The 12918-nt window shown below is 41.3% G+C and overlaps 1 protein-coding gene across 9 annotated transcripts in view; it reads right to left on the minus strand.

Annotated features, from left to right (window-relative positions):
* ZNF521 (zinc finger protein 521) overlaps nt 1-12918 on the minus strand; it is a 300677-nt gene that overhangs the window by 171749 nt on the left and 116010 nt on the right. For all 9 annotated transcript variants that reach the window (XM_079982617.1, XM_079982613.1, XM_079982611.1 and 6 more), the window contains one exon: nt 3839-7194. In XM_079982617.1, coding sequence (XP_079838743.1) covers nt 3839-6754 — 2916 coding nt within the window. In that variant the 5' untranslated portion in view covers nt 6755-7194. The remainder of the gene's footprint in view (nt 1-3838; nt 7195-12918) is intronic.

Below are 12918 nucleotides of genomic sequence, written 5' to 3' on the forward strand. Positions count from 1 at the left end.
AATGCTGTGCTAAGCCAAGCCAAGCCAAGGTTTGGAGATGTGTATCATCCTAACCAGGACTAGTGGTTAAACACTCCTCTCATTTATAGCAAGCTGTAGCCAAGAGCCATAGGAGCCAATAAAGGAGACATAGTTCCCCCAATAAAATATTTGAGGGCCCCGCCCCAAGTTAATGGGCATTGCCATTCAAATGGTGTGTGTGTTGCTGTGTCATATGATTGATTATGTGAGGCATGGCTTACCAGCCCCCCCCCCTATTTTATTCAAGTTGGCACCCCTGCAAGAGCAAATCTTTGTATGATCTTGCGGAGCTAAGGTTTGGCTTAATGTATCACACAAACCAGCTCAGTGTTTTAAATGTAAGATATATTTAGACGAGAAGCAGGTTTTTTTAATCATTCAAAAGTTGTATAAAGTATGTGTTAATTGAATCCCGTGCTGTCGCTTTTTAGAACTGTATCACTTCCATTTCAGCTAGCAATCATCACTGGTCCTCAGCTTCTCAGGTAGGCCCCTTTTATGCATGATGAGCAAAGTGAAGACAGAGGTGCTTTTTATTATGTCTGTTTTTATAAGACTTTGTTAACAATCCCACAGTAAGGGTTTTCCAATTACCAAGGCTGGATCTAGACACATCAACAAAGCGTTTCAGTTAAACTTTGTATGAGAAATCGGGTTGGCAAAAATGGAACTCCACCATCTGGTGCCACAGAATTCATAAACAACGCATATAAAGCACAATTTCTTTAACAATGTAGCTGAGTTCCAAGTTGCCCTCAACAGATACCTTGACAGTCTCCTTTTAGAAACAATGCCCAACTGTTGGAGGTGGTGATTCCAATATTTCAACTAATTTATTCCAAAAGTATTTAGGAGCTATCTTTGCTCCTCCACCTGTGCCCTTTCTTTCCCTGGTTGTTTTCCTTTATGGTGGCCCTTTAGAATCCTTGGAAGATGCCTCTCAGGTCCCTAAAGGCTCTAGACTATCCATACAAGCCTACTTCAGTGTGTTCCTCGAAGTCCTGCATTTTGAATCTCACCATCTTCCCCCTTCACTTTTTTTGAGACCTTGCTCCACTTATGTGTGTTTCAAATTGTGATGACCCGAAGGTGGACACGATATTCCAGCTGAGCCCTAATCAGGGCCAAGTAGAGCAATACCATGAAATCCCATGATCTGAATAAAGTGTTTCTGTTCATGCAGTCCCAAGTGTGATTATTAGGCCCTTTGCCTAACACTTACATATGCAAAGGATTAGCTAAGTAAAAGCTGGAACAAACTGAAAATATCCTTCCACTCTCCAAGAAGAAAATGTGAAATCATCATCACTAAGTATCTTCCCTCTTCCCTGTAATCTATAGGCTCTTAAAACTGCCAATTGCCATTTCTGGTCAGCTTCTGGCAACTTCAAGGTTCTCAAAATTCACTAATTCTTTATATACTTTGTTGTGTTTTTAGTGGGTCTGGGGAAAGCAAAGACTTTTCTAAACCTTAGAATATATTGTCTATTGGAGGCCAATTGGAGAAAGGATATTAAAGCTAACACAGCACAAATCAGCATATCATATATTATTGTTTCTATGCTTATCAATTTTTGTGATGGAACCAGAGGGAGACATTAGTTTTCTATTGCCTTCATTTGGAGAGAGAGACTACTGATATTCAATAAACTTGTGGGATTGCTACAGTATTTGCTTATCCCAGCAGGTGTTAACGCAAATATGGATGAGTGGCAGCAGCAGCAGAAATATCAAGTATATGGGCATATCCCCATGCCCAACTTATCAGTGATATGAGGTAAGAGGTTACATGTTTCACACATTTAGCCACTTCCAATCCAACAACCATTCAAAAGCAATCCGTTTCATGTTTAATTTGCAGGTTCCTTTGAAGTGCTGGAAATCTAATGCCCACGCTTAAGGCCATAGAGGAAAGATAATGCTTTTTTATTTGCATGACATTTCCTGTGATGGTTGCCAATATTTTACTGGCCCTATTGCTGTGCCTTTAACAACAGAGTGCTCTGATGGTGTTTCCTGCTTGGCAGGGGGTTGGACTCGATGGCCCTTGTGGTCTCTTCCACCTCTATGATTCTATGATTCTATTCTATGAACTTGATGTTCAGGCAGTAGAAGGTAAATAATATTATTTATGTATTTCAGAGCTTTTATGCCCTGCCAAATCATATACTTATCTCATAAACTTATGCTGTTTTCTAAAGATCAGGGTGCTGTGAAGTGTACAAGAGCAGGATAGCTCTTTTTTCTGATCCGTTGGCATCCTGCAAGTGCTATGGCATGGGCTGTTCACAATGCTGCTGAACATAGGCCCCTTTCTCTCTGGCAATCAAGGAGGACTGAGAGTATAAAAGGGAAAAGTTTCCCCACTTTTCTAATGAGCATCTATGCAGACCTGCAGTAGAAAAATTAAAAGAATGTAATCCAGTGTAATACCTAATCCAGTGGCCAGTCAGATACATATGAGATGCAGGTAAAGGTAAGCCGTCGAAAGATCCCTTACCTTACCTTACCTTACCTTACCTTACCTTACCTTACCTTACCTTACCTTACATATGAGATGTGCACAAGCATGACACAAGCACAGCCCCATTCTCCTAGTAATTCAGAGGCATCTCAATTCATGCTCAGGTCTTTGAGAACACCTAATTAATCTGTATCAAGGATCAACAGATTATAAGGGGCTCTGGAAATAAGGTTTGGACGAGCAGAAATAAAGCTACCCTTTTCCTTAAAGAAAATCAAATGACGTAGACTAAGCATAGACACTGGGTGGCTGCGACACATTTGGACTACCACAACTTCCTCCCCCGTTATACTTAGTTTCTCCACAGTCACGATCTATCAGGCTCTCAGACGCATAGGTATGCATGGGTGCGGTAGGAGGATAGGGGAACAAGACTTAAAGTGCCTGGATGTAGGCCATGGGCAATATGTTTCCTTCCCCTTGTGTAAACAAAATGGAAACTAAAGCAAGTCAAGGGATAAATAATGTACATTTAAGTGTGCTTGGGAATGCCCCCTTTGGCAATTCTAATTCGTGTTAGTGATTATGATAATAGAACAAGGCCATAGCATTTACTGCAAATTAATTAATCTGGAATAAGAGTGTGATCTTGTTAATGCCCCATGGGACACTCACATTTGTACAATTTTATGTTACAGATTATTCTGCAAGAAATGTTAATCATCTGATGCCTGGCTTGATATTCTGTCAAACATGCACACACAGAAATAAAAATTAAATTGCAATGAAAAGACTAATTTGCCCTTTAGCAAATGTAGGTGTTACACTGTGGCGTTTCTTTTTAATCAAAGTAGAGCAAGACAGGGGAAAATTAATGTCAACAACATAATTTACAAAAATAGCCCTCCTGCTCTGTTGCTCACAAATATTTTCAAAAACAGCGCTCTGCATGCCAACGCATTGGCTTGATGTAGTTTACTTTTGTGTCATTAACACTCTGTGCCGTAAGCATAACTCAGAACTAGGGATTCCAACTCGAAATGAACCTCAGCTAAGATTCCAGCTCTCAGATGTGCTGGCATGAAGATTATTCTCTTCAGTGATAAAGAAGACAATATCCTAGGGAGACTGGAATTAGTCCTACTCTGCATCATTCAAGCCAAAACACAAGGCTTATCAAGAAGCAAGTAATTGCTAGCTAGCTAATGGCTATGGGAGATACACCACACATTCTGGCTAAGCATACCCTGGCAAATAACTAGCAAAAAAAAAAACAAAAAAACGATACTATGCATTTAAAAAAACAAAACAAAAAACAAAGGTCTGTTTTTAAGCAAAGAGAGAGAGAATTACCTCTTCAGATTGAGATGGACTGATTCTGGGCATTGGTGATACCTGTGGTGTTTTCAGATGTGTACTATTGCTGTCCGGAATGAGCTCTCTATGGACTGACTGGATGTGGTTTTGAAGTTCACTTTCTGATTCAAATTTAACATTGCAACTTGAACAGCGAGTCTTCAACCCTCCTGCTTTGCTTTTGTTCTCTGCGGAACTCAAGTTCTCATTCTGGCCCATGCCTTGCCTATTACTGCTGGAAGGGATGTTGACACTTGGGCTGCCACTTTTGCTGAGATTAACGCAGGCGGCACACAGACCATATGGCAGGCCATTGATGTCAAGTTTCACCAAGTCCTGTTTTGAACGGAATTCCTTCAGGCAAGAAGCACATTTGTACAGTTTCTGGAGATGCTGCACTCGCCCTGTGGCCTGCACTGCTGAAGTGCTGCTCGTCTTCTGCATGTGAAATGTCCCATGGATCTTCAGCTCCAAAGTGGAAGTCACTGTTTGCATACATACCACACAACGGAATCCCGTCAAGGAGTTTCGCAAATCAGGGTGCATCTGACAATGCTCCAAAAATTCTTCCTCGCTCTGAAGAGGCATTTTGCAAATTCTGCAATTCCCTGTATCTAGGCTCTTACTATGTGTGACTTTATGTTCTGTAAGAGTCAGAAGAGACGGAAATCGCTCACCGCATATTGGGCACATATAATGTTTCACTGGACCCAAATGTGTCTGCATGTGTTCACGGAGTCCGTTTTCTGAAAAGAATGTCCGAGAGCACACATTGCACTTGTAGTTCCCTTTAATCAGTTCTGCCTTTTTCTTAATTATGGCACTTTCCCCGGGTCGGATGTTGTGATCTCGCAGCTGGTGATTTTGCAGGAGAGACTCCATTGTATAGGCCGCCCCGCAAATATCACATCCGTACATTGGCTCAGATGTATCGACGTCTTCTTCACTGCCATCGTGGCTATTGTGTGACTCCTGGCTATTTGTCAGCAAGGTCTGTAGCTCTACTTCTTCTTTCTGAACTGGCTCAGATGCTCCATTGGTTCCACAATTAGGGGTTTTTGTTTCAAAGACGCAGTGCTTTTCCCTCAAGTGTTTCTCCAGCAGTATGATGGCATGAAATGCTTTGCTGCAAAACTTGCAGTTGTACTTTTTGCTGTGCGTTGTGATGTGGCACTGCAGCTCCACCTCGGTACCAAAGGACTCTCCACAAAAGATACACTTGTGCACTTTCCCTTGGTTCTCGAGATGGTTGTGTTTGACATGGAGCTGCAAGTCCGTCTCGTTGCGGAAATCCCAGTTGCAAGAGGTGCACCTGTACACCTTCTTTTCGTTGCTGTGCTTCACGGCCAGGTGAAGCTGAATGGAGACCTTTGAATCAAACACCTCTTGGCACAAAGTGCAGCGGAAAAACACAAAGGTATGCATGTCAAGCAAGTGCTTCTGCAAGTCATCCACCGAAGTAAACTGTTTGTCACAACTTTCACAGATGTAGTAAGTGGAGGTTATCATGAAGTGGATGGTCACGTGCTTCAGCAGGGACTCTTGGTTTGGAAACTCCTTGTTGCACTGAGGACAAGTCAGTTTGGGTAGGACAGTGTCAAGGTGTGTTTTTAAGTGAGTCTGGAAACCATCCAAGGAAGTGTACTTAGCACCACACTGATTGCAAATGTATTCTCCAGTAGGGCGTGGAGGGGCACCACCAACCGCTTGCATCATCTTTAAAGAAGCCTGCTCTATAGTCACTGGAGATAAGGGGCTCATGGCTCTAGATTTCTTTCCATTATGAATGTAGTTTAGCGCTAACGGAATGTTCTTGTGATTTTCCTTTATATGTTTATTCAGTTTAAGAACACTATTAAATATTGGGGAATTTGTACAATAAGAACAAGAATACACTTCCACAACTGGGTCCTTGGGGGTTCCCAGCACAGGAGAACCAAAACGGGAACTACTGAGATCACAATGGACTTGTCTAATATGCTCTTCCAAAGAAGAATCAGTAAGAAATCCCATGTAACAATGGGGACAAAAGAACGCATTACTGTCCTTAGCAGCTGGATTTGCAAATCCATGATTACATCTAATGTGTTCCTGAAGAGTGTTGAGGTCATTGAAAACTTCCGAACAGAAGTTGCACTGGTAGATCATAGCAGGCATGGTCGAAACAATCAGCGCAGGATCTGGGCCTTCGTGTATTTGTTTAAGATGCTCGTTCAGATTGTAAAGTGAAGGTAATACTTCTAAACAATACTGGCAAATATGGGCCTGTTCGGGTTTATCTAAATGCATAGTTTTCAGGTGTATCTGGAGCACTGCAAGGCTCGAAAACAATTGCTTGCTGCAGTATATGCAGCTGTAGGTAACCTTGGCTTGCTTGCTTGAGGGCCCCGTGATATCTGTCACCTGTTGGGCTGCCCGTTTTCTTCCACGGCCTTTTGTTATTGGGGGAGCTGTTTCAACCATAGTTGAACTGTCCACTGAGAGGTTTGAATCTGGTGTAGTGCTAGACACTGAGGTGTAGCCAACAGTCACTAAAGAGGGGCTGTTGCTATGGTTGCATGATTCGGGCTGCTGGTGGCTATCCATGTGGCTATACAGCTCTTCGACACTATGGAAGTTCTCTGAGCAAATACTGCACATGTGTTTCTTTTCCGCTCCATTGTGAGCCTGCTCCATGTGGTTTACAAGGGAACTTTCCTCTACAAAGAGTTCGTGGCAGTAAACGCACTGAAGAGCAGCTCTGTCTTCATTCGGGGAACACTCCGGGTGGCATTCTGCTATGTGCTTCTGAAGGTCTTCAGGGAAATCAAAACCTTCTTCACATTGACTGCACTTCTGAGTGTCCTTCATTTTCCAGTCCTCCATCCGGGAGGCAGACTGGGAACCATCTTTGTTCCTCTCGTGAACTTGCATGTGACCGTGAAGCGAACTAGAGGAAAGGAACCCGCGCCGGCAAATGGCACACTTATATGGCTTGTTAGAGGTATGAGTCTTTAGGTGGATTTTAAGGTGATCGCTTCTCGAAAACGCTGCATCGCACTCGCTGCAGTGGTATTTCTTATCTCCCGTGTGGAGCTTGATGTGGCGATCTCTGCTCCGCTTGTGTTTGAAAAGGCGGCTGCAATACGTGCACTTGAAAGGGAGCTTGTCGCTGTGACTTTGCTCGTGGTGCTTCAAATAGCTGAGGCGGCTAAACGACTTGTCACAAAACTGGCAGGGGTAGGGCAGTCCAGGGACACCTTCTTCTTCGCCAAAATCACAGCCGTCTCCATGGCTTGGGGAAGTCTGATCTTTGCTTGAAGGGGAAGAAGCTGGCCATGAGCAGGAAGGGTCATCCTCAATGTCTACTCCATCTGGAAAAAGGGAGGTAAGAGAAGCAAATGGTTAAGGGCTTCCTCTTCAGACGGTACTTGTCATGAATATATACATTTGATCAGAAATGTACTGAAATGCACATGCAATTGTACAACATCGGCAGGCTGCCTTCTGCACCCGCACCCATCTTCTATAATATACTAATTCATATCGGATGGTAAACTAGGAAAAGCCATGAAATCGGTCTGTTCCCGCATTATCCTTTTATTGCTTTTATCATTTGTAGTTGCTTGATGCGTATTATACATTGACATCTTTATTAAAATGCAGATTTTAATATACTTAATGTGTCTTTTGTATACACCATAAAATGATTTGTATACTACGGGAACAACTGGAAGTGCCAACCAGGGAAAAAGTATTAGAAAATTATTTCAAAATTAAGAGTCACCCGCATGCCTAATATTTAATAAAAACAGAGTAATTCAAATTTCTCACTTTTGTATTAAACTTGGTCCTGAAAAGAACATAGTTTAATGGATTATTAGGAATTTTGGTGCTCAGCTACCAGAGTTAAAGAAGAAAGCATAAAACACAATGAAAAAAATATCTTCAGAAAAACGCTGTTGGGAGCTGGTGACACCCTCTACTACTTTGCTGCAGTTTCCCACTTGAACTCAGATAATTTAGCAGCTACTAACCAGCACCGAAATAAATACATGGCTAATAACACGTGAGTTTGTATTAGGTTTATATTGAGTCAGCCAGGGTTAAGTGAAAGGAGTGAACTTCACAAAAGCTAGATTCGAACCGTGTATTATCTTCTTCTAAAGTTCAAGAGGTTGCCCACCATTTCTTCCTCTTTGCAAAAAAACTTTACTGGCGGAACTTCCTTAGTAAAACAGAGCCCAAACATTTAGGTGATCATAGACAAAGCAACTTGCGAAAAAACTGGAAACAGGAACAAATGACAAATTATTATGGTAAAAGCTGAAAGATTTATGAGTAACAATGAAAAGACAAACAAGAACATATGCCAAGTAGTAACCAAAACGACTTAGCTATTATACTACTTCATTTCTGGATTTTAGGCTGAAACCTATAGAAACCAATGTGTCAATTTCTTTTTTAGATGGAGAATGTCTACAAATCACTTATGACAGAAAATACTCCAAGAAGAAGTGTTTCACTGCTAGAATAAAAAATTAGTTAACTCAAAATACTTGTCTCGTTATACATTAACATAATTTTATGCTGATTTTAGTTCCATTTATATACAACCGTTTATTCTGACAAATGGTTTGTTGCTAGTTATTTAGAGCTCAAACTAGCACAAAGTTCTCTTGCTCACATCCACTGAAGTGAATGAGAGCTATGCAAGAAACTACCCATTAATCTCAAAAGTGCATATTCTTAACGAAACCATTCATTTTAGTGTTTAAAACACTGATCCAGCAAACAAAACACCTGACACTTGAAGTATTAAACAAAACCTTTATTTATTTATATTATAGGTAATAATATTTCTTGCAATACCAAGTCAATTGGAATAATAGCATTTTAAAAAAAACAAAAACCCTGAATAATAATCCTTGGAGAAATCATATATTAAATATGTGCCGATAAATAAATAAATTCACAACTCCTTAATACCTACAGCCTCTAAAAGGCAAATTATTTATCATACAACACAAAAGCCACAATTGGCTTACAGAAAAACACTCCAAGTCTGCTTTCTTTAAAGTAACAAGATTTCACTAGATTGTGAACTTTATGCTTATCCACAGGAAACAGAAGAGGATTTGTCCTTTTCCTGCATTTCGAAATCGATAACAACACCATCTCACTATCAATGCCAGACAGCGACCATCTAACTCTGAGAAAACAACCAATAGCATTCCTGGATCCTTGCCCATTCCAACAATGCTTTTAAGTGCAAGCTGAACAGTGGACAGGTTGTATCCTCTTCTTTATTACTCAGAGGCTGTCCACAGGCTATGCCCAATTCCTGTCAGGATCTTCAAACTGCTCCATGATCCAAAAAGATTAAAAATTAAATGGGCTACCACACAAGGAGCATCTTGCGGATAAGGCAGCCTACCAATATGGAAAGAAGCATAGAAGTCAGATTTGACTTCAGCTGTCCCGTGTTCTGTCTTCTAGACAAAATATTTTATAGTAAGTAGGCTACATTCATCAGGGCAATACCTTCTCTATATCACTGCGCAAGTCCCACTGGAATTAGTGGGTTCATGATAAAATAAACCTCACCAGTCTTTTCCTCTTAGGTCAAATGCTTATTTCCTTATTTCCATATAGCATCATCAATGTGCATGATGCTTCACAGAATGCAAAGGGACAAATGTTAGTTGCTTCTTTTACACAAACTTAGGCTTGATCACACACTTAGGGCAGGATTCTCCTCCCCCCCCCGCATGCCCTTTGCACCCACTAAAATGGACTTGGGAGAACCCCCAGAACAACAAGAAAACAACAGAAAAGATGGGGGGGGTCGTTTCATCTGGCAAGTCGCAATGCTTGTAATAGCACAGTGTTGAACTCCATTCTTCGTTGTGGCAGTACATGAGGTCTAGGGATGTTGTGCCAAAGACTCCATGCAAAACATAGGTTTTAAGGAGTGATTTGAAGGATGTGAAGTTGTGTTCCGTGAGGTGTTTTGAAGCACAAAGGGCAGCAAGGTAGATAAAGCAGATATGTTTGAGGGAGACAGTGCAGGATGCCAGAGCTAGAGAAGGGAAAGGCACAGAAAGCAATGTATGAGAAGAAATGATCTTAGACAGGGGTCAGCAAACTTTTTAAGCGGGGTGGGTCCACTGTCCCTCAGACCTTGTGGGGAGCCAGACTATAATTTGAATTAAAAAGGAAGGAATTTCTATGCCCCACAAATAACCCAGAGATGTATTTTAAATAAAAGCACACATTCTACTCATGTAAAAACACCAGGCGGGCCCCACAAATAACCCAGAGATGCATTTTAAACAAAAGGACACATTTTACTCATATAAAAACACGGTGATTCCTGGACCGTCCGTGGGCCTTAGTTTAGAATGCGATTGGGCCGGATCCAACAAAATGTCAAAGAGGAACATCACATTACAGAAATTACAAAACTTCAGATGTAACCTTTACCAATATAACTTCTACGTTATCTCATAATTTCACCTGACAAATCCTAATATACACATGTTAACATGTGCAAATGTGTCTAAACAAAATGCATATCACACACACACACTACACAGACCCCCCCTTGACAGAATTTTGGACCTCAGGAAAGTCCCTCATTACCACCCCTTTGTCTCTCCTTTATCCCACATCACCCTCACCCCTTGGCAGTTCTTTTCCTTTGGGTTCCTTTAGGGGAAAGGGCTGTCTTGAAATATTTCCTGCCTGCTGGATTACAGCTCCTCAGGGCATGATCTGAGGCGAAGGACCAGCTTCCCCTCCCCTCCTGAAGTGCTCAGCCAGGAAGGGAGGGAGGGGGGAAACCTCCAGGCATATGGCTTGGCTCCCTGAAGAATCAAGTCCTGAGCATTCTTTCCATGTCCCCAGCCCTTCCAAGAACACTCCACCCACCAAAGCACTCTTTTTCTCAAGTCTACTGTCCTTAAAGCGGCACAAGAAAACCGTTTCAAGGAAAATGATTCATGTTCTGTGAGGAGCACCGATCAACATCAAGCAGCTGGAGCTTCAAATGCAACTGCTTCATTTTGTTGAAACTTTTAAGGGATATTCTGGTCTTTGTTTTAAACACCAAAAGCATGATTTTTTTTTAAACCAGCCCATTCTTTATAAAATTGAATTTATGAGTAATGCAATTTTGATAAAATTTAAATTTTTTATTTTCCAAAGAAAATAATGAATAAATACATACATCTTTCATCATTATAAAGTATCAGCTAAATACATTTGTTCCTGTGCTTTTTTGTTCCAAACAATTATATATACCTGCTCTGTTTCTGACTTCCTTGGTTTCTAACATACAGGACAATTATGCAGATTTTAGTACACTAAAAGGGGGGAAACATGAAAAATCAATAACAACAAAACTCACAGCAGCCAACATATGTAGAGGGGCTTAAATGTCTGAAGAAACTGAAAAGTTTTAACTGCCCTCCTAAACACAGGCAGTGAAGAAGCCAAGCAGATCTCCTGGAAGATGGAATTCCACAGGCAAGGGAGCTACCACAGAAAAGGCCTTTTCATGCATTGTCATAGAATCATAGAACTGTAGAGTTGGAAGGGATCCTAAGGGTCATCTAGCCCAGTCTCCAAGGAAGGAGAGTCCACCACCTTGCGAGTCTAATCCACTGTTGAACAGCTGTTACTGTCAGAAAGTTCTTCCTGATGTTTAGTCAGAATCTTCTTTCTTGAAGCCATTGGTTCAGTCCTACACTCTGGAGAAAGAGAAAACAAGCTTGCTCCATCCATGTGATGGGCAAAACTAAGAGCATTTAGCCAGAACCTTTACCCCTGGTGATAACTCCAGAGGGTGCCACTGAGGCTCTTAGCTTGCCAACTATTTTTTACTATCCGGACTTCTCTCCTTCCTAGGCACCCTCCCCTGCAGCCCTGAGACTCCCATTGAGCCCCAAAGCCAAAACAGGGAGCTCAGCCAATTCCAGGAGGGAAACACCAGAGCAGCCCTTTGAAAAGAGCAAAGCACACCCGGCAGAGAAGGTGGGCCAAGAAGCAGCTTTCAGGTTTGCAAGTTGCTATGGAGAGAACTGTGTGTGTATGTGTGTCCCATTTTTTATTGGTGCAGCTGGTTCTTCTTACCCGAGTGTAGAACCTTACATATGTCCCTACTGAAATTCGTTTTGTTACTTTTGGTCCAGTTCTCCAATCCGTTACAGTCATCTTTAATCCCAATGTTATCTTCTGCAGCATTAGCTACCCCTCTGAGTTTGGTGTCATCTGCAGATTTGATTAGAATCCCCTCAGTTCCTTCACCCAAGTCATTTAAGACATTGAACAATGCTGGGCCCAGAATAGGACACTGCAGCACCCCATTGACCATTAATGAGGAACCATTAATGGGTATTTTTTGGGTTCGGTCAGTCAACCACCCACAAATCCATCTAACTACGGTAATTCAGTCCATATTTTACCAGTTTCTCCACAAGAATATCAAGGGAGAATTTGTTAAAAGCCTTACTGAAATAAAGATATACTATGTCCACATCATTCCCCTGATCTACCAAGCTTGTAGCTTTCTATATAAAAAAATAGATTTGTCAAGCATGACCTGCTTTTGAGAAACCCATGCTGGGTCTTAGCAACCACAGCATCCTTTTCTAAGTGCTCAGACTGGCTAATTAATTATGTTTTAGGACCTTATACATTCCTGAAGGAACAGCAAGAAGGGCCTCTGTGGAAGATGTCAGTTCTCTTGCAGGATTATATGGAGAAAGGTGTGTTTGGTGCTTTATAAGTCAAAACCAGCACTTCCAAGTTGTACTCATAAACAAATAGGCAGCAGAATATTATTCTCCACGACCTTCCAAAATTTAGCACAAAGAAGGCTTGCAGCTATTACCACATATGATCATAGTTCTCAATATATATGTTATTAATAGCAAATTTCCAAAATATGTATTAATGTTGTGAGAGAGATAGCAAATTCTTTGGTACAAGAAATAGGCTTTGCAATCACTTGTGATCCCAACTTTTCATGAACTTAGTATTAAATGATACATCCTACAAAGACATGATATATTCTTATATAAATACATGGTGAG

Source organism: Podarcis cretensis, assembly GCF_951804945.1.
Source record: "Podarcis cretensis genome assembly, chromosome: 7".
Classification (NCBI taxonomy): domain Eukaryota; kingdom Metazoa; phylum Chordata; class Lepidosauria; order Squamata; family Lacertidae; genus Podarcis; species Podarcis cretensis.